This window comes from Netta rufina (genome assembly GCF_964035555.1).
Source record: "Netta rufina genome assembly, chromosome: 16".
NCBI lineage: Eukaryota > Metazoa > Chordata > Aves > Anseriformes > Anatidae > Netta > Netta rufina.
The window spans coordinates 11,448,280-11,471,300 of NC_140140.1; the positions used below are offsets into that span (position 1 = coordinate 11,448,280).

General features: G+C 42.5%; 1 protein-coding gene across 2 annotated transcripts in view; it reads left to right on the top strand.

Moving 5' to 3' along the window:
• The window catches only part of VAPB (VAMP associated protein B and C), a 29,192-nt gene that overhangs the window by 523 nt on the left and 5,648 nt on the right, over window positions 1–23,021 (top strand). For both annotated transcript variants that reach the window (XM_084296720.1, XM_084296719.1), the window contains exons 2-3: window positions 14,540–14,692; window positions 22,218–22,321. In XM_084296720.1, coding sequence (XP_084152846.1) covers window positions 14,540–14,692; window positions 22,218–22,321 — 257 coding nt within the window. The remainder of the gene's footprint in view (window positions 1–14,539; window positions 14,693–22,217; window positions 22,322–23,021) is intronic.

The window sequence follows — 23,021 nt, forward strand, 5'->3', positions numbered from 1 at the left end:
AGGGATAGCGCTGCTGTAATGCAATATTCGGGGATTACAAATAAGCATTCAGCAAGTTTATTTATGCTGCAGGAGTCAGAGGTGCTGTAGAGCTTCGGATGAATATCTGGCAAATCTTCCTTTTTTAAAAATAGCGACCTATTTGGTGGCATCTGGTAAAATTACTGCTTACTCAAAAGCAGTATAGCACTTTTACATATAACATTTCATATAACATTTCACGTAACATTTTTACACCTAGGAGAAGTCTTTGCCTGTATTTAATACTAAATATTTCAATATAAACTATTAGTATAAACTGGACTTACCAAAAGGCACAGTAATAAACCCTGGCTGGACTGAATGTGTCTTTGTTGCAGGCTGAAGTCTTTGCATGTTGTTATGGCAGCAGAATCAAACATGCTCAAGAAGCAAACTGCTCTAATATTGTTTATGTTAAGGGCTGATGTTCATCTAATTATGCTTGTTGTGAATGTCAGTAACGTTACTTCCATCAAGGAAGCTGAGGCGGGCAAGAAGCGGGGCCTTAATTGGTACAGACTTGCCAGGGGCACCTAATTGTGGTTTGGGGCGTTTTCTTATCACTTGGTTGCAAGCAGGTATAAAACTAGCCAAAAACCGTGGGGTGGTGGTGTTGTTGGGGTAAAGCTAACTAGTCAGGCTGCCTGGCCCTCAGTGGAGGATCTGGGACTGCTGAAGTTAAATCCACCAACCGTGGAGGTTTTCTTTGTCAAATCTTTAGCGAGCATCGTACGCTTCTTATAATGTACAATGTTGCTTGACTAGCTGCAGCTAATCTATGGCTTAGTTTAAAAGTATGCTTAAATATTAATGTTGGAGTAGGCCTAATGCTATGGATAGCCTTCATATGCCTTGGCAATAAATCCTGTCTTACAGCCCTTCCTGACAGGCAGTGCTGACCACCGGCCTTCATTCAGGAAAGGCCAGTTTGAAGTATTCATGAAGTCAATTCCGCTCTAAGCGATTCTCGTCCTGTTGTTGTGGTGGCCTGCTGCCTGCTAATGTGGCAGCAACGGTTCTCTCGCCTCTGTAAACAGTTGCATTTCTGTGCAAAGCATTGCTGTGCTCAGCGCGTGCGGATGCGGACTGCCAGGTGCCAGCAGCGCTGCCGACCGGTGCGGCTCCGCTTCCTCACTGGTGTGCCCGAAAGATTCGACGCTTTAGGGCGGCAGCAGCAGCAAGGTGGGATCCTAAACCGAGTTTCACAAACGCTGGAAATGGATAGAGGTCTCTGTCAAAATGCACACGGGTAGAAAATGCAGAAAATAATCGGCTATGCTGTTGTCACGCTGCTCTGTTTGATTCTTAAATATAAAATCTAGAGGGAGGTGTGACATTTATGAAAGGAGGCAGGAACAAGATACCGAAGTGAGGATTCATTCTGTGTGTCCCAGTGTGTGGGATTGCAGCAGTCTCTGTTAGCCACTGCTTTCATTTAAAAGAAAGGATCTGAAGACCTTTTCTAAGAAGCTTTTGTAACCCCTCGTTTTGCAGCAGTTCTTCTAAATGTGTTTAGGTCTTTCAAAATACCATTTGTCTATTATTATTATTTTTTTTTTTTTTTGTAGAAATATCAAAGAAGATATTCATGCCAGAATTGCTTTTCATAGCATGTGAGCATGAGCAGGGGTTGTCTTTCCTCTCCATCTCCTACACCATAACACACGCTCCAAAATAGCATCACCATGTGCTGCGCTGAAATGCAGCTGTGAATAGCGGGAGGCAGGACACTCCTCTCTGACCATAGTGTGGCTGGAGGTGCCCGTTCCTTACCCTGCTCATGTGCAACAGCAGCTGTGCAGCTGTGCCAGTGACTTCTGTTGGTCACTGCAGTTTTGCTGCCTAGGTGAGAAAGCGTTGAACTATAGGTTTATCATTGAGACTTCACTGGAAATGAATGGTGAAAAAGACCCTTGGTGCTGTGTGTGACGTCTGCATGTATGTTTCCCTTCCTTTTTGTTAATCAAAGACACTGCATGCAACAATGAGATTTTCTGCCATGAATTAGATCACAATATTCGAGGACCAGACTTAAGGAAGCACGAGCTTTAAACTTGTGCAGGGGTGTGTAATTCTGGCCCCTTTAGTTAGATGTGTTTTGATAGCATTGGTAATTACAGTGCCACACTTGTGCTATGGGGCACTGCCTCATTTGCTTCACAGGATGGCTCCCAGTCAGGCAGATCCATCCTTCCAGCATCACAGGCCCACCTGGAACAGATTTATTTAGTGCCAGCAAGTGATGTTTTGTTAGAATTGAACTTATTTTAGGACCCACCTGGGTTTTCAGCTGCTTGAAATTGCTGCAGCATCCTCTGCAGGTGCAGTTTGGGGTGGGGGTGGCTGGCAGAGGGCTTGTGCCAGCTGGTGGAGGTGGCGTGGGCTGTGATGCGTGTCAGAGGGGTTTTGGGGGGTTGCTACAGGTGAGCCTGGGCTTATGACTCAGCACTCACTCTGTTGCAGTGCTCCCCAAGTGGCAAGTAGCAGTATTGTGCAACCACATTAATTCCTCGCCAACCAGCACAAGTTGCTGCCAGTTGCAAATGCAGTTTCCTGTGTCCGGTGCGTGATTTTTTCCACCTGCACGCCTGCAATACGCCTCTGTGTAGCTCTGCTTTCTGCGAAGGGCACAATAACAAACAGGAATGACCTGTACTCTCCATTCTTAATCATACTGCTCCAGCAGTGGCTCCAGGCCCAGCGGTGTTCCTTCCAAGCCATCGCCCGTCGCTGGCTCTGCTGCATCCCCAGGGTATGTCAGAGCTGCGGCCAAAGGTGTGGCCTCAGCCCTTGCAGCACACTCCCAGGTGCATGGCTCTGAGCTCCTTTGTGTGCATCTGGGCAAGCTACAGCCAGATACGCGCCTTGCAGGTTGGCAAAACCTCCTCTGTCCGATGCGAATGCCCAATTCTTACCGGAGACTGAGCTAAGGCTTTTCGGTCCAGCGGCTTGGCAGTGTTTGGGACGTGTGATCAGCCTTGAATCTGCTGTTGTCAGGGCTGGGAAGAAAGGCTGAGGACCTAGCGGGATGTTGTGACTCAACTGTGTGCTTACCGCTCCCTCCCTGTCGTGATCTGTGTGCAAGGCCCAGGCACTGGGGGTATTCAGAGGGATTTGGCTGCCTGCTCATCCTGTTCTCTATTGGATAAACAGGGATTTCTCATCGCTGCTGCTGGAACAGGCTTTGTTTAAGAATGTAAAATACTGACAGCGTTATGAGAAGTTGCCTCTTTAGGATAATTAATATGCATCTTTTAAGTTGAAAATTTATACAGTGTTTCCTTTAAACTGTTAGAGCCCTTCTGGTGTTCACAGCATAATGGCAGTCAGCGCTAGGATTTCTTTACTCTTTGAAAGCTGCTGTGTCAATGGCTGGCTGCTCTTCTGCTGGAATATGTACCATTCTGTGCTTGCTTCTGTTTAGCCCAATTCCTAATAAAATCATTGGTAGATCAAATATGAGTAAACCTTCACATCCTTCTGCATATTTGATCAAGTTTTACACTCAAAAAGAGAACAGTATTTATATAACAGGCAGGCTTCATAAATCTGTATGAAGCTATAGTTCATTAGTCATTTTTTGGTGACACTTAAATATTTGTAGTTCATCTTACGCCAGCTATTCTCGCAACTTAGGTAAAATCAGTAGTTTTATTCTAATTATTAAGAGTTCGTTATAGTTGGACAGACTTGCTGCATCTCACTGAATTATTCTAATTTCACGTGCGTTAGTTTTATAATTGCCTCATGGCTTTCCATAGACTCTTCACTTAAAAAGAGCAATGCTTGGAGGAGAAGAACTGAAGATAAAGGCAACAGAATGATGCATTGTACCTATTTAGTGATATGTCTCATTTTTTGAAAGGTGGAATAAGTTAAAGACGGTGTTTCCTTAATCAGCTGGTGTGCTGCGCTCTAGAGACATGACACGGCCCTGCTGGGAAAGGAGGAGGAATTGTACGAGTGTGAGCTGACAAAAGTTTGAAACTTAGAACAGAATGCATCTTTGGTTAGGGAGCCAAATAATGATTATTTGGGATGTGTGAAGCAAATAAAAGAAGTTTAGCCACGTTTTCTGTTAAATTTAATATATTTAACATATTTAGGTCTCCTAAGATTATTTCCAAAAATTTCACAATCAACCTGAAGGTTTCAGCCAGTGCAATGGATGGGTTAAGGGCTTTTGAATAATTTTGTACTGCATTGATTCTAAGAATTGCAGTTGAAGTAATGAGCATTAGTGGGATCAAAGTATTACTAGTTCAAGGAAGAGCCTAATGCAGTGATAAAATCAGCATGAGCAATTATAATTTGGAGCTTACTTCTTCTCTTAGGTTTGTGGCATTTTGTGTTTTCAATAAAGGCAAAGAGCTGATCATATTGGAAGGGGCACGTACGTTCAGAATTTCCAGTTCCTCAGGAATCTGAAGTTTGTGCACCGATTTTCAGCTAAGCTAATTTTTAGTAGGAAAAGCATAGAACTGCTCTTTTAAGAGGTCCTTGTAGTGGAAAGATGTGCTCAGTTTGAGCTATGGAACTGTTGCGATGATAGGTGACAAACAAGGCTGTCCAGCTGGTTATTGAAAGCTCCTCGGTGGCAGAATGCCAGTCTGAGCTGGCGATGGCATGTGTCCTCTGTTCATTGCTTCAGAAAATATGCCTGGGTAATATACTATATTGAAGGTAAGGAGTGACTGTCTCTCTACAGACAGGTAATGTGTCATAGCAGATGCAGATTCACGCATGTGCAGAGCAGCAAATCGTGTATTTACCAGCTGCAGCCCACCAGGCCATGTGTTATGTCTTGTCACCTGTGAAACGGGAATGTGGAGTCAAAATCAGCACAGGAGTTTCTGATAGCTTATTCTCCCTGGAAATAAAATGATTGCATCTGTCTTATCACCTAATATGTCTTATAAATCATTTATAAATCAAAGCAAAAAGAAATTTTTAAAAAATCTTTTTAAATAAGTGAGCTGCATCTGAATACAAGGCTGAATTTTGCCTAATTGTACTTTAATTCAGAATTAGGATTGTAAAAATCAGCGCAAGCCTTTAAATAGATTCTTGGATCTGTTTTGAAACTCAACTGGAAAAATGGCATCATTGCCATAGTGAGTGATCCAACTTTATGAGCTCAGCTCAGCTTACATCTACGAACAAATGCCCGCTTCAAAAGAAGCTTAATTTGTTGCATGCACCCCGCTCTAGAAGGTATTGATTGCATCAAATGCGCTTTGGATCAAGTGAGCGACTTCTGCATGTGTTATAATGCAATTTCTGCAGAAAACTGGCTGACCTGGGGGTTTGTCTTGTTTCTTGCTTTCAGAGCTCCTCCAAACACGGCTTTGGCCTCGCCGGAGACAATGTGGGAGTCAAATGACCCTTGCTAATTCTGCCCACGTCTTGCAGCCACACTCATTTTCTACTATCTTGTTACCATATTGGTCTTATGTTTGCTCCCTGCTGGGAACAACTAATAACTACTGAAAGCATTTCACAGTTGGTACAATAACAGCCTTTTTGCTTTTTCTGTCAGTGCAGTTGGTTGGCTCCGAGAGCTTTTATTGATGATGTTTGCAACAGTTTTGTTTGTGGTACCAGCTGTTGTTTCAGACCTCAATTTCATCTTCGTTTTTGCAGGGAATATGATCTTTCACGTTATCACCGTGCCACTGTAAGCCATCGTTTTCTCCCTGTAAGCCAAACCTGAGTGATTTCAGCCAGAGCCTGCCTAGGCTGAGGGCCCAGGCCTGCTTCCCTCACCGTGTGAAGTGATAAGTGAGGCCGAAAGGAAGCCTGTGCTGCTTATACACATCAATATTTAAACAGCCCTTTATCTAAATTAAGGGCCAGCCTCGTGCCAAATCTCTCTTTCTGACTTTTGACCCCAAATTTATTCAATGTATAAATCCTTTCATACCTCCTTTGTAGACTCAGAGCTCTGTCAAAGACACATGGAATATCCATAACGTGCCTGGGCTGTTGGTGAGCTTGAAGTCTTGGCCTGCTAGGCGACGCCTCCGAAGGAGGGATTTGTGCCATCAGTCCAGAGCAGCTGTCCCAGTCTTGCTGTCACCGAAAACGTATGCAAAGCAAATCACCATTTCCATGTTTAATTCAGTGCAGGATTAAGATGCACATGGACAGAAGTGATTGAGTGTTCACACTAGCAGGATAACCCTACCGCGTGTTAACCAAGCCTGTCCTTTCTGCCTTACAGCTGCTCTGAAAAGTGCTTACCTCCACTGGAAGCCTTCTGGCCCCAAAAACAATTGTACGTGTTTGTACAAATTGGGTGCTGCTGCCGCATGCAGTACTTTTATCCCACATTATTATAAATACTTTATGAAAATAATCTCTTTACCAAACTACCTTAGTGTCTCGTTTTCCAAGCTGTAAACGAAGCCCTTCATACCATGGTGCTGTGGATTAAAGATTTCATAGTTCTAAATTTAATCCTGTTTTCTTGGTTGGTTTCCACGAGGTGTGGAAAAAATAGAGAAGGGGGAGGTTTGCCTGGTGATCCGTTTACTTTCGATGCAAATTATAAAATCGTGTAGGTGTGGGACTCACTATGCAGCTAAATCTCATGTTTTTGCAGACATTTCTAAAGCCTTGATTCAAGTTAGTTGTGTTTGTAGAAGCCATGTCAAGTGACTATGGAACTCTAATTAAAAAAAGAAAAAACTTTTGGTTTTCCCCTGACTGTTTTTTTCATCTAGCCAGTTATTTTATCCTTGCTGGTGCTTCTAATGTTTCTTGCAAGCAGAAATTCACCACTCCAGAGTGCAGTTGTGTGTTTGGACTGTCACCCTTGCCTGTTTATATTTGCAGCTGTTGCATTTTGCAGTATGTGACTTACCAGTGCATTTTGCATCTTCTCAAAGTGTTTGCATGCATAATTTCCGCTGGTTTGCAGTATCTTCTCATCTGGCCTTCCTACGTGCTCACCAGACTGAGAGCGAAGGTCAAAGGGCAGTAAGGTATTTTTTAAAATATTTTTATAGCTTTTTTTACTCTGAATTTCTTGATTTCACCCATACGGGGATGCAGATAATGCGTATGGGAGTTTAGGTTTGTAGAATGCCACTTCACACATTTGTCTTGTTCTATGCCAAGTGGTATAAACTGTCAGGTATTTTTCCCCTTTATTAAGTTCTCTCACTGCTTATGACTAATTTTCTGAGTTGTTTTTGTTTTATTTTTTCCTTTGATCTTGAAAGCACAGTTAATGGGCTAGTTTTAAATGGCTCCCAAGAAATGTATCTTGCTAAATTCAGGATTCCTCCTAATTTGTAGATATAATTAGTATCTCACTGCCTATTTAGACTTTTTTTTTTTTAAACTTGGAAAAGCAGCTACTCATTGTGCATCCCAAAATCTCTAATTTTGCTCTTTTCTTCTGGTATTTGCAATTTATGCATAATTTTGCAGTTAATATTTGTTCAGTTGCTATTTAAGTTACACATCAGACTTGTCTATTTGAAGAGTATATACGAGCATAAAATTAGCGTAGTTATGTTGTTCCTTCCCTACCATTTGCATGTGCATCTGAAATGGAGATTAGTGATTAAATTAGACCAGGGAAAATTACTTTGCAAGAAGTACAAGAAAAAAGGGTAATTTGGGATGGGTGGAGGGGGATAAAACCGTGATGTCTCTTCCAGGGAGATGCTTCGTGCTGACTTCAGTCTTCAGCCAGCACTGTTTTTGCCAGGGGAGGCTGCGCACCAGGCCATGGTGCTGCATCCACTCCACTGCTGCATCCACGCTTCTCCCCGGGGGCCTGCGCTGTGTTTCAGCATCCTTTTGGTACCCACCCAGCAACCCGTGTGAGGCTTCGAGCTGTGCAGAAATAAGGAGCTATCTTTTATATGGAAGACTTAGTATTTCCTGGTTATTGAAAGAGATGTAGATGCTATTTCACTGTGAAAAGAGAGCATGCCACTGTTTTCTGAGCTGTTTTCCTACCTGGAGAGAGTTGATATGTGTGGCGTTTGTGAGTGGAGTGAACAAAGAAACATGATATGTTTGGCAGTCGGTTCTAAAAGGATATGAAAGCACATTTGAAACAGATACACCTCTAAAAGCTAGCCAGCTGCTATCGGTCTTCGGTTATTCAGTTGTATGCAGAAATCTGCACAAAGCTGAGGATATAGAGAAAATATTTCTTCTTACGTTATTTTGGTGTTGAAGATCCCTATAAGTAATGCTCAGGTCTAATAAAACTCTGAACACATCAGTTCGGGGGGAAAAAATAATAAATGGCAGCGGTACCAAAATTACGTGAAGGACATTCTTCCATTTCGCCTGGAACCTTATGTGTGGCCTCACAGCTCTTACAACTGTGAAATCAAACTGTTAATGATGCTCTGAGGAATAGAAGGTGACAAAAATTACATCGTAATAGAAGTTCTGAAAATAGTCATCAGACTCATGGTTGTTTTTTGTCTTTCTTTCCTCTTGAACATGAGGCATGCTCTGGCAAAAATAGGTTGTGTCAAAATAGGCCAGGGAAGGACACCGATTAATCCATCCAAATGAAATCATTTACTGCCAGCCTTGATCCAACTTTGGCACCTGGATCATGTAATTCTGCTGGCTTTCTGTGTCCTTTTCCCACCTTGTAGATCATCTTATTGATTACATGATATTAAAAAACAAAAAAACAAAACTCACTGCATAAATTATTTCACAGAGAGGGATTTGGATGGCACTTCTTGTAATATTTTTTTCAGCAAGGCTTCTACTGCTTAGCACAGCAAAAGTGGAAGTGGCCACTTCCCTCCCTCCGTTCTTGCTTCAAGGGCTCTTTGGGTGAGGATAGGCACAGTAAGAGTAACGAAATTGATTCCACAAGGGCACACTTTTCTAGCTGCTTCCCTACAAAACCTGAGCTGAGACTGACAGGTTTATGAGTGGTTTACATGAGCATTAAAAGCAGCCTAAGTTTTTTCTTTAACATCATTACCAAATTTGGGATAGCTGGGTCTTTTCAGGGAGTTACTTGTAAAATAAGATGTTTATGCAACACAGGCAATTCTTGTTTCTCATTCTTCGACTTCTTTGATTTCAAAAGTTGCTGATGCTCACTTAATTATGAATGTCTCCAGAGCCAGATGGTGGTGATGATTAAAACTTGGCATACAGTGCTTTTTACAGAAAATCTTGTGAAGATTAGTGTTTTAATTAGGTAAGTATTCTCCTGACTTCACAGAGAGGCAAACTAAGGGTCCAAACCTGCTCCTGTTTTGGAATTGCTGTCAACTCTTAAGGCTTTTAATAGCAGAAGATCAAGCCCTTAAGTGATTTGTCTTAAGACAAGTAAGGTAGGGGGAGAGTTTGATTGGATCTTAGGTGTTCTTGATTCACAGGCACCTGGCTGATAGCTCAGAACGCATTGCTTGACATTTCAGAGTTTGTTTGTAAAGGTCATCAACTTTATATGTAACTTTAAAAAGAAGTGTATAGTAAGGCAATTCTACACCTGTTATTGAGCCTTCTTGCTAATGTTTTGCCAATAGTGTGTTTATTTTAACCATCGCTCTGCTGATAGCCACCCCCGAAAATGGCAGAAGCTGGGGATAGAAAGCAAAATCAGTACTGTCAGATGCATAATAAATTGGGAAACAATTTGGATATAGTGGTAAGGAAAGCTGGAAGTTGAGGGGTAAAATTGCTCAGATGGAGAGCTGGCTGTGCTTTTGGGCAGCCCTCGATCTGTCGGCAGGGTGATGCTGGCTGGGACCCAGCAGGAGGTTCACATGTACTGGGGCTGGGACAAGGGGCGGGTGTGCAGGCACTGCGTGTGTGTAGTGGGGAAGGGAGCCTGAAGCATCGTGTTCAGCCCCCACGCTCTCACTCACACACAGTAAATGTGGCTCTTTCAGTCGATGAGTTATTGCTCCATGTGGACATCTAGTTAGGATGCATCAATGCGTGCGGCTTGGGCTCTTGAGAAAAGCCATGAAACAATTTAAGTTTCCCCTTCTATGGCTTTCTACCATCTCGCTTGTTAAAGATTCCTTGGTTACCTTTCTAAGGTTGATGACTCTATCATGTGATTAATGACTTTCATCTGACACATCGATGGGATTCAGCCGCGGTGAAATACGTCCTTCCCCTCCTGGTGGTGCATTCGGCTGCTTTCCCCAATGGAACTGCAAGCGGCTGCATCGCTCGAGGCTCTGGTTGTATTTCTGGTTATTCTGCCTTCTGATAAACGTCTGTGGTGCTGGGATGAAGGGGTGAAAATTGTTGTTTAGGAAAAGGTGATGGAAGTGCATCTAAGACATTCTGGGAACAACAAGGGAATTTATTCTTACCCATGCTAATTACTGATTACCGGTTTAATCTGACATGACTGTGATTGTACCACGTATTGCATTTGCTCCGAGAAGCACCAGTTCAGGAAATTTGCTTTAGGGGATGCCCAGCGTTAAGCAGATAAGAATTTGCATTAGATTTAAACACACAACAAAAAATTAGGCATGTGCCTTAATTACTTCAAACGACTGTGCCAACGCTTCAAGGGAAAGTGTGGCTGCAGAGCGTACACCTAGATGTGCCAGCTTTAACCTGCTAAATATGAGACCTTAGTGCCTCAATTTGGCAGAAGGCTGCTGCGCAGGAAGATGCGGTTTGCCTGATGGCAGTGTCTGAGTGCTGCTCGATCTGGCTGAAAACTGATTCTCCTTTTTCTCTTCCCCACTGCCCTCTCCCTCACTCCCTGCCTTTTAAGTGTATTAATTTTCAGCCTAAGCAGCTCCCTGGCTCAGCTCTCCGTGCAGCAGATGAACACCGCAGCTCGCACAAGCAGTTGGTGGAGAGGAGAGGTCAGACCACCTCCCCTTGCAGCAGCGAGACAGACGTGCGAGGATCAAGTGGCCGTGAGACTGCAGCCTTGCAAGTTTGCAGTTAACTATAAAGAAGTATTAATGGTTGTATTTGCACATACAAATCTGCAGAGTTCCTGCCCAAGCATGTGGCATCAAAGCTCTGCCTCTGATGCTTACGCTGACTTTTCATGTGCCAGACCATGCTCCAGCAGTAGTCTTGCAGCACTGCAAGTACATATATATGAAGATTGTTTCTTGGCCATGCTGAAGCACGAAGTTTCAGTTAAGATGAGGAAAAACTGTATTTAGGATTCTGCTCAAGTGCAGTAGCTGTGCGGCACGGTTACTGGGAGCAGCCAGTGGTGCGAAGCTTGTAGTGAAGCACTGCGCTAACCAAAAAGTTCTCAGCCTGGATTTGCTGTTACAATTATGTGCGCTTCTTTTTATTGCGAGGAGACTTATTTAAAATTTAAATAGAGTTGACATCATGTTCTTCTGACCTAATTCTCAGGCTTTTTTATTATTACTAAAATGATCTGGGATATTATAATGCAGTACGCTGCGGAATGACACTCCTAGGAAAGATTGATACAGCACTGGTGTTTGAATAGGAAATGGAGCGTGGCAAATTCTGAGATAATGCTGTGATCTTCAAATGTGAAGGCTTGTATGCATAGCTCCTGGGTGGAAAGCCACAGCTGTAGCTTGAAACTAACCCTGGTGAAAAGAGACCATGTGAAAAAACATGACACTCACTGTTGCTTGTTGTTGCATGAATATGACATCTGTGGTGGTTTTTTCGTTTTTCGTCTTGGTACCTGCTTGTTTACGTTAGATGCCCATGGTTTGTATTAACACAAGTTGACTTTATCCTAACTGGCAGGAAATTGTCGTCGGTCCTTGTGGAATATTCCCAACTTTCAGCACCAAATTCAATTTGCCGCATTCTTCCTTCTGGACAGCTCGCTCCCATGGCGACCCGTGTCAGATGATGCACATACAGACCCTGAGTTTCTCATAACTTTATCCTTGGGATGACACCAGTGGCATTTTTCTCATGATCTTTAAAAACATGGGAGAAAAGTGTTTTCTTGTTTGTTTTGTTTGTTTGTTTTAAGTGTGAAATGTCATTTTGGAAAGCACCCTGCCCTTAAACTTGCTGGGTTGGTGTTTACAGAAATATAAGCTTTGCTTTTCCAACAATATTGAAAACAATCACAAATACAGTCTTTTGGTTCAAGCTGGCTCCAGAAGTTCCATTGCCTCGCATTGAAAATTGAAGCCCCAGCATCGATGTGTGAGTCTCGTGTGGCCATTAACACCCAACCCACCCTTACCCGAAATGCTCAGATCCAGCAGTTAGAAAGCAAAGGCATATCTCCAGTACAGAATTAGGCTGTGCTTAACCCAGGGTCTGTTCCTACACACCCCAGCCTCCCCCCAAAAGCCTAACGTCGGCTGTGATCCTTTAACAACAGCTGTCAGGGTTTCACCCAGCCGGAGCTGGCAGGCCGCGGGCCTTGCTCTTAGAAGGCAGGGACCAGGCCGATAGTATTTCATTGCCGTGCCCTAATTACCCAAGCAGTACTCGGTTGTCTATTTCTTCTTCTGTTACACACTTCAGAACACCTATAATGGCACTGTAATCTCGCGTTTGTCTGTTCCTGTTTGCTTTGCCTACGGTGTTTGGACGGCGGTGCCAGAAGGAGCGTGCCTGGCACGCGTCTGCTGCGCGCGGGCGTCAGCCTCGCCGTGCAGTTGTGCTGGCTGATCTGTGAGACCTATAATTTGGGGAAAACGCATCTAAAAACTTTCTGTAGCCTAGCGGACAGAAAAAGAGGAAAAGTCAAGCAGACAAGAAATGAGTTCAGTCTGCTGAAAGGTTTTGCTGCCAACGATTTCGGTATGGTCCGTGTTAGCAGTAAGTAAATCCATTTGGAAATTATTTTACACGCAGACTTTTGTCATATTACTATTACAAACAGCAGCTCGAAGCTGGGGCGCACAAATCCCGCATGCATTCATGGATCAGCCAAGTGAAAACACGGCATTTCCCCCGGGAAATCTATCCCAGCACGCAGACTGGTGAAGCTGCCGAGGACACAGCTGCACACGTAGGGCCGCGGGCAGACGGCCCTGACCCTCCCTCTGTGCTGTGCTCGAGCTTCCTAGGGCACATCCATAACTCGGAGGCATCAAGTAATTCCTTCCGACACATTAGAGTTCCCCCAGTTAGATCTACCTTGAAGATCTGCTACTGTCTTTACATACGTAAATGGTTGCTGGATTTTTCTGCTAGTTGAACGTCTTTAACAACTCCCAGCTGCTCTGCCCGGTTCTTTTCCATTAGACCTGAAGGCTCCCCGCCTGCAGCACACAGGCAGAACTCCTGTTTCATTCTCCTTCACATCCTGATGTTTCATCACCAGGCCCAGATTTGGTGAAACCTTTGTCATCGGATCTGAAAATTTCCCTGCTTCACTTTTTTTGCTGCCAGGTTGTGTTGTAGGGGCAGGGCTGGCTTGTTGGGAGCGCGAGCAGCGTGGTCCCATGCTGCTGCCGGGGTGCCGTCTCTTTGTGTTTGTTTAATTATCGCTTAAAACAAATTGGATTGAGGGTTGTGGCTGCAGGACTGTAATCCTTGCACAGCTGTGTTAAGCAGCATTTTAGGAGATGAATTTGTCATAAATCAGAAAAGTAAGCAATCTTAAGTGCTTTAAAGCCAACCATGCTGCAGCCGAGGACCAATCCTATTTTCTGCAGAGAGCAGGAGGATGATGGGGGAATAGTGTGTGTTTTTATTAGTATTAATTATAAAAATGATTATTTGCTTTTAAAATTTTAGGACTTTCACTCCTGAAGGGAGATGAAAATATTCAGGCATGAAGCTACTGTTTTTTATGCAGAAGACAGTTGATAAAATTGTGTTTATATTTCTTTAATTTTAATTCTCCGTGATCAGAGCAAGCAGTGCAGTCGCATGCAGCCTGCCTGATTTATCGGTGCCTTACAGAAAACCAGTAGCCAGCCTTTGCTCTAACCGAAGGGATTTGGGCAGTTTCAGGTGGGCAGTGAGCCTACGAGAAATGTGTTTGCCTGCACTCGGTGTTGCAGAAGTTGACGGTGGGTTGGAGCTGGCTGTGCTGATACAGAAGTCACAGCCGGTGCTGTCAGCTGCCGGGAACTTTCCTGTTTCCATGGGGTTATTTCCTGTCTCTGAGGCAGGATTTTGTTTATGAAGATTGCTTCTGATGTACCATTTCTAGCAACCAGAACCATTTCCTTATACCCCACCTATTTTTGTCCATGCACAGATGTACGTGGTACCCTGCGAGCCTGCCTTTACTCTGGTTCAGTGTTGGAGGGGAATAACTGATACAGCACAGGACTTGGCACCGTTTGAATGCCATGTTGCTGTGTTGGCAGCACGTATACATGATCCCCCCCCTTGCTGTTTGCTATTAATGACCAACTTCAGCTGTGGTGCCATGAGCAAGCTGCTCCGCAGCCTTGTTGCATCCCGGGCTGCGTGCGCGGTTACCGTGCGTGCCACAGAGGGAAGCCAAACATCTCAGTACTTTATGAGATTTGTGAGCAGGGATCTGGAGCCTGCTCAGCCTCTGCTTGAGGAGTGCTTTCTGTTGTGATTTAAAGGCTGCTCTTGCTTTCTTCCGCAGGCCCTTTCACAGATGTTGTCACTACAAACCTGAAACTCGGCAATCCTACAGACAGAAATGTGTGCTTCAAAGTCAAGACCACAGCACCACGCAGATACTGTGTAAGGCCTAACAGTGGAATTATTGATGCAGGAACATCAATTAATGTTTCTGGTAAGTCATTCAAGTGTCTTTTTTAGTAATTGAAAATAGCCTCATCAAATGAGTTAGTTCTTGGAATGCTTTGCCATCTGAAAGTATTTTGTGGAATGCTTGTAAAAGCAAGAGGTGGTGATTTCATAGGGATGCAGCCATTTTATCTGTCTTTACTTCCCTTATTCCTGGTCTAGCAGTAATGGGCTTGTTTTGACATCTTGTTTTAGGGCAGGGGGAGGGGGACTATATAAATAATTTATGTGGTTCCATAGCAGCATTAGCCAGCCTATCCAAGTCGGTACCGCTGCAGCCCTGCCCTCCCTGTGGGATTATTTTTGTACGGCTAGTTTTTTGCCAGCTTAACTTCCTGAACCAGCTCATTGCAGGGTCAGACAAGTGCTTGGACAGGCACATTGAGGGAAGAATAAAACTGGGTGGACTGCAGCCACACAGCTTAGACTGATAGGCTTTTGCCAAACTGCCTAATATAACCAAGCAGTAATGCAAACATTTACTTTGCAGCCGTGCTTGTTTTGTGTTCCTTGGAGATGCTGTATGCTTTGGTGCTAGAAATGTCAAGTGACTAAATCTTTGCTGTTTCATAGGAAAAGTTAATGATTTTCTCTAATGAGTCAGTAGCTCTTGGCTTGCCTGAGTTTGGTAATGGAAAAACAAAGGAGTGCGTTACATTGAAAGCATAGAGGACTGATTAGCTTAATAATCTAAAGGACTTCGTCAAAGCATTTAATTGTGTCAGGCTGCAGAAATTAAGTCTGACTTCTGAGTTAAGAAAATGGTATCTGTAAACATGCAGACTTGTTTTACTATTTTTAATAAATTTTAATATTGCATAAGAGAAGCACACAAGGTACTGGCCTATGGGGAGCCCACCCCAACAAAAATTACTTACTAATAGGTTGCGTGGTTTGCCATTAGTCTTACCAAACTTATTATGTACTAAATAATTTTGTGAGCTATAACTACTGCTTTATACTTGAAAAAAAATCAAAATGTAAAAAGCAGGACTTAAGTTACTAATGCATAAAAGGTAAAATATTTGAATGCTTTGTTCTTGGAGACCTTGCTTCAACACAATAAAAACTGATCCCAAAAATACTTCACGTTATAATACTCAGAGACTCTAATGTTGTGAATCTTCTCCTATACGCCTGCATTTGCAAACTCACTGGTGTTTTGTCTTTGGGGATTCTTACTGTGTCGAATTAAGCGTGCATATGATTGCAGAATTGTACCTTGCTTGCACTTAGTATCTGGAGAATGTCACAGAGTGAGGAGATAACCGGTGTGCTGTGGTACCTACAGGTGGGACAGGCAAAGCAGTTCTGCTTCAGGAGAAGCCTAGCAAGTATGCAGTAAGCTCTGAAATGACTGATATGTAAATGAAAAAGATCTCTAGAGAGGAATCAAAATTCTTTTAAACTACGGACAATTCCCAAGTAAAGCTGTCTGTCATCTATACTAGCTGCAGGCAAGCATATTAAATGCATTGAAATCAATGAAGCGATAAAGAAAATTAGTATGGTTTCTAGCTACAAATTATCTATATGCTATAAAGATGGCAATTCTTTTCATCTTTCAGATGAACTTTCAAAATTAAAAGCCCTTTTCCTTTGCTAGTGCTTCATATACTTTTTGAAATGTTGTCTTGAGCTCAGCATTGATTCTTTTTCTTAAACTTCTGCTTACAGTGACCCTTTGCTCTACCTTGAGCAGTACATAGTATAGGCAAGTCTTGTGTGAACCGCAAGACTTATTATGCTACCAGCATGCTTACCTCTTACGTGCTTTTCCAACCTCGCTCTTCATAGCAGCCTGCTGGACAGGATATGGATCCAGTCCAAGACTTGACTTAAAGTATCCAATTTTGAGAGATTGCTGTGCTTACTCTAAGTTATGCTTTGCTCTTGCTTACAAAGCTTTGAAAAACTTCCCTTTTTGATAATTTCCTTTGTGGTGATTTATGATTCAGTTTTGCTGATGGCTTTGGTATATTTAATTACAGAAGTCACATTTGTGGTGTACTTCCATGCTGCTCTTGACTTAGTAGTAATAAATAACTATGCTGAATTGCCAGCCCTTCTATTAACATTGCATATTAAAATGCAAGCAGTACATGTTGTTCCTCAGATGGTACGTTAAGTAATTACTATATTAATAGGTAAATTTCTAGGTAGATATGTTACAGAACTTTCAGGGATTATGCATGTTAATTCTTCATTTCCTAAAATGTTCTAAACAGAAGCTGTCTTCACCTTGTGCTATGGGTGAATTTCTCTTTAGTAGAGTTGTATTCATTGCAGTCTTGCTTCTAGCTTCTATAAACCATGTGTGAGACGTAATTTTGGTACTGAAGATGGCAGCATCATTGGTTCTGATTACCAAAGGGATTTATTGGATATGAGGAATTGAAAGGGGACTTTCATTAATTTACAAATCAGAATTGTTTTCAGATCCTTGGAAAAGGAGATGTTTCACCTCTGCTTTGGAGTAATACTGCTTAGGAACAGAGGATGATTTTTGATTTAATAAAGAGAAATATAAATAGAAAATGTTTTCTTTGCCTCTGAATCAGTTATTCTTCAGTCATGGGATTCAAGTCTCACGTAAGGCATAAAAATAGGACTTGAATTCTTCCAAACCTGTATTTTAGCCGCATTTTTGCTAGAAGTTATTAGAATATAGCTCAGTAATAACTTCCAGACACTTAAACTAATTGGGGTGTGTGTAGTTTATGCAATGTGTTCTCTTGAGAACTGCTGACTGGCGTTAACACAGTGGCACTGCGTTGGTACTGCACCTTGTGCCTCCAGAGAAATGCAGTGCCAAAGCACAATGGAGTTGAAGCTCTGGAACAATTCGTGGTTTTTAGAATATTACGGACTGACTGCTGCCTTTGGGGCAGCCTCTGTCTCCCTTGCGCTGTAGCAACTGGCTGCCTCTCTTCCATACAGTCCCACAGGCGGATCCTATTTTGATACAAGCTCACGAGAAGGTGTTCTGTCCTTAGGCAGGCAGCTATCTGAACATTATTTCTTGCTAGTATGTTGGCTCACTTAACACACAAAAACGCTAGAAAAGCAAAGCTTTCCTTATTCTAGTGGGGTGTCAGATACTGGCTGCTTATGCCATAGCGCAGCTTTTCCTAAATGCCAGCATTTAAGGCTCTGTCAGCATGCGCTGCTCGCTGCGATGTCAGGTTTGTAGTCCCTGTTTTCACCTGTTATATAATGGCATGTAATTTTAACAGCTGAGTTTATGTAACTGTCGGGAAGTGTGCGTATGTGCTGTCACCCTCTTTGATTGCATTTGGTCTGAAGCACTTGGAGAAGGGGATTTGCACACATTCTGTTTTTTGTTAAACATGCCTTACTTGAACAAAGATATCTGATTTTGCGGCTCCCAAGAGGCTGGAATCTAAATAAAAGGCATGAATAGATTACAAGGGAAAAAGTGAGAAAATACAAGCAGCTGCTGATGAGTCTGCAGCTAGGTGTATAACGGGAGAGATGAAGTACAGATGGTGCCGTGTGCGTGCAGCATCCTGCCGCACAGTGCAGAATGAACGTGCTCCCTGGAAGCTGGGGGAGGCTGAAGGCATCCTTGGGGGGATTTTTAGTCTTTTGTGAACTTGCCTGAGTTGGAAAAGGCAGTTTGTGTTTTCCTTCAGGACTGTGCTGGTCACAGGGTCTGCCTCTTCCGCTAAGACATCGGCCGCTGCCATTCCCCTGCACCCCCCAAGGCTACGTGGTGGTCCCTGAGTCTGGGGCTGGTTTTGTCTGCTTGCTTTAGGAGAGTCTATCTCGATCTGCAGGAGTCAACAATTTTCAGTGTTACTGCAGTATTTACAGAAAGAGCTATGCAAACATGGAACAAACAAAGGGATGCAGTGGCTTCTGCCTGTTTGTTGATGCGGGTGTCCTTCGTTCACCTCCGGCACCGTGACCTTGAGGCTCATCCCTGTAGCAGCGTGGGTTGTTTGTGTGAAGGTGAGGCGTGGTAGTTCTGATCTAGCCAGACCATAAAGAATTTAATCCCATGTTGTATAGGAAAACCATTAATAAAGGTCGAAAAGACACAAATAGACTCACAGACTACTGAGTGGGCTGCTGAAGAGTAAGCAGTGCTGCAGTGGATGGATAGCTTCTGAACTGCACCAGGAGGAAGTGACCAGCGATGTTTCTCGAGAATGATGTTTGGTATTAAGTTTGCTTCATGCTTTTGTAAGCAATTCTGGCACAAAGAGTACACTAAAAACCCTGATGATGATGTAAAGTTGGGAGGCTGAAGATATGCAGCTAGAACTAGGCGTCCTTGAAAGCTTCAGTAAGAGAACCAGGATGAGCCTCGTTGTAAAAACTGCAAAATCACGTACTTGGAGAATAAAATACTTCTGCTGTAATTACAAGATCGTTGAACAAAATGGGAGGGTTATGGGGATGTTGTGACTAATCATAGGGTGACCAAATTGTTAACATAACAACTAACATAACAACATAACACAACTGTGAGTAGGGCAAATGTAGTATGTACGGTCCATCTAGGTAATGGAAGAGAGAGCATAAATGCTATTGTCCAAGGCACTAATAAAATGTTGTGTTTGTATACGTAGAGTAACTGACAGAGAGGAATTTGAGGCAGAGCAGGTGCAGAGAATGAATGGGGAGCCTGACCCAGAGAGGACTGGCAGTCTGGCCTATTGGTTCACCAGGAGGCCAGGAGTTGCTGTGATTGATGCCTTGGAATGCACTGGAAGTAAAGGACTCTTCCCCTTCTGTGATATTTAAGCACAAGGGCAGCGTTGGTCCAAGACCAAGTAAACAGCCATTAATAAATTGAGATGGAAAGCAGGGGAAGGTTGCTGACGATCTGAGCAGGGAGACTTTTCTGTTCCTTCTGCTCTTTGAAGGGAGGGGTAGATCCCGGCAGGCTTTTAGAGCAGAGTGTGGCCTTCCATCTTCCTTCCTTGCTTCAAATTTCCTCTGCCCTTGATACTGATATTAGCTTTGCCATTAAACTGCACTGGGGAAAAAGGAGCATTTCACCTCTGTTTCGCTATCTGTGGATCCTCGTGTAACAAATGAAGGGGTGTAACAGGAGCCTGGGAGTAAACTGGTGGCCATTATGTGGAAATGTTTCAGGACATCAGCTTGGTCCTTTGAATTTTGGAAAAGGCAACTGGGCTAGCAAGTACAACTGATGTTATTTCTTATTCCATTGGTCTCCCAATGGCTTTGCAGGTTTTACTTGTGATAGGATGCTGTAGGGCCATCAATGTGGGCAGAGGGATGCATATCCCAGCCGCATCCTCATGGATGCTGGTACCAGCATACTTGAAACTCCTGTTAGTCATTTTGTTGGGTCACTGGCTTCTGATGACAGCTGGTCAGAAACTTCTGACCAGCTAAGAAGGCTGATTTTGTAAGGTATTTTGTAGGAATGTGCCCTTTTCAGGTAGTTCTCGTGCAAGGTATGGAATTTCCAGGCAAAGCAAAGGAGCCGTGCTCACCGTAGCCACTTCTCTGGCAATTAGGGCAGATCCATGGAAGCACCCTTTCACAGAAACCCCCAATAGTACGTGAATAAATGTTGAATGCTTTGGTTTCCTTTTGAACAAAGTAAGTATTTTTGAGCTTCCCATCTGGCTTACAAGACATTTGTTGAATAATTTGTGTCGATGTGGCTTTCGTGTATTGATCTAAAAATAAAGTGCTAACAACGTTTATACTGCCGAGCCCTCTCGAGCTGCTTGCTGTTAGGATTCGGTGAATGGAATTCAGAGCAGCACTCGTTTGGCGTTGAAGCACGGCTTCAGCACTACCACTGGGGAAATAATGATTTTCAAATGAGCTTATAGTTGCACTCTGCAAAGCAAACTGTTAAAACTGCAGGTCTGGATGAGTTCCAGAAACAGCGGATAGCTCTGACAACCCAGTTGGCTCTTCAACATTGTGTAGACTTGAAACAACAGCTAGGTGGCTACAAAAGGGACGAGAAATTATTTTGCTGCTTTTCAGTGATGTGTCATGCAATGTTGAAATAGCCGTGCTTTCACAGTTCAATCGCTTCTGTTTGGAAGAGGAGTTATAAATGCAGCCTGTTAATAACACAAATATTTATTTTGGACTAGTATTTGATTACTGCAAGGCAAGTCAAAAATGTATAATAATTTTCACAGCATATTTGAGACAACTGGCTGTCTTGCTTTTCCTGCAGCTTTAAAAGTCATTTGGTTGTTGATGGCCACAGACTGTGTGCATAATAAAGATGGCACAAGTGTAACATATTTTGCTTATTGAAAGGGGCAGATTGGTTTGTTTTTTCTTCATTTGTAATAAATGGGATCTCTGGATATCACTTGTATACTATAAATCCCTGCAATTAGCACATGAATTTCAGCACATGTTAATGGCACTACTGCTTGAAAGCAATCCCAGTTCTCGAACTGTTCACTGTGATTGAATTGAGGGCCTGAAGTAGCCTATGGGTCATAAAATGTGAATTTTTAATCCTTACACCATTTCTTTTAATGTTAGCAGTAATTGCAGTTCACTAAAGGTCATTTTAAATATCTTTTTTTTTTTTTGAGGGTGTGCAGCTTTTTGCAGTATCTAATAACAAGTTTGTATAAAATACTTATTTTTTACATTTTGTGCTGGCTGATCTCAAAGCAAGTCCTGTGTTTTTTTAATATCAGTGTTAAATATCCAGGTGTCATTTGCAAAATGTAGAGGTTCTAAGTGACCACTGTGATTGAAAGAGAGGCCATGAAAGTTCCCAATATGTTAAAATAAATAAAAATAAAAAAATAAACTAAGGCACTCATCTCCTTCCCATACCATTCCTTCCCTCCCCCCTGCCCAACATTTCCTTTTTTTTTGCCCCCTGAACGTAGTTCTTCTCATTTAACCATGAACTTTCAGCTCTATATTTTTAACAAGCTTTCAGCAACTTATTTTGGAAGGGAAGTAGCTGTACTTGATAAATATCATGAGATTTTTCTGCTTTGTAGAGGAGATTTGCATTCTGAATCCTCAAGGTTTAAAATCGTTGTCTTTGCCTGCCTCTGCAGCCTTTCTCCTGAACCATCCACAACACTGTGTGCAACTAATCAGAATGCCAGCTTACTTCGGCCCCAGGGATGGAGGGAAAACACATGATGCTTTCTTTGAGAAATTTTTCCCTCTGTCCCAGAAGATATGTAAATTATCCTGTTCACTCTAAATTGCTACTACTATATTGCCATAGTCGTGGACAGAATATTGTATTGTGATCAGCATTTCCAAAATTCTCAAGACAAAAATTTGTGCAGACTGAAGAAGTTAGTTTCTATTACCTTTTTTATTATTTTTTTTTTTTTTTTTTTTTGAATGAAGTTCCTGATCTCAGCTGCTACTTCGGTCAGAGAGAGTTAACACTTCAAGTCATTTTAATGTCTTTATTTCTCAAATCTGTTAACTATATCATCAGTGCATGACTATGCATCCAAGCAATGTTAACATAATGTGTGTTTTTTTTCTTGCAGTGATGCTACAGCCTTTTGACTATGACCCTAATGAGAAAAGTAAACACAAGTTCATGGTTCAGTCTATGTTTGCTCCAGCTGATACTTCAGATATGGAAGCAGTAGTAAGTATAGAAGTCAATTTTAATTAATTTAATTCTGTTTCTATATTTTTTTAAGACATTTTACCACATTGCTTAAAGCCTGTTGCAGACAACACTGGAATGTTCCTTGAAAGCATGACTAGGTTTCCATCTCTGGGCATGGTGAGGTTTTGTGTATTTGTCTGAAGCCTCAGGATTCTTGTGTCAGCACTGTGTCTTTCAGCACAGCACAACAGTCTGTGGTTGCTTTCTTAAGAGGCTCCTGTCAGCAATGGGATACCAAGCCATAAAACATGCTAAGTAGTTGTAAATTTTTTTTACATAAAGTGACTTTTTTAAAAAAAAAAGGCAAACTTGGGCTACATATTCTAAGGATCAGTTCTGTGGCATCTCCTATATTTTATGCCTTTGTACGCTGTCTTGAGTCTTCTTTTAAGCAGCTCCTTTTCCCAGGAGGAATTGGGAAGATGGTTTACAAATACTGTTTTTTTTTTTCTTTATCCTTACTGTTGTGGCTTAAATGAACTGCCCTTAGAGATTTTGTTCTATGGATTACAAATGAGAGTAACAGAAGCATATAAGTTCTGAAGTAAAGAAGGACAAAAATATGTAGAAATAAGATGGCTATGTTAAGGTGACCAAGAAAGAAAAAAAGCAGTATGTCTGCTGGTGGTTTTCCTATAGCAATGAGATATTTGCTACTTCAAGGAAGCTTTCTCTG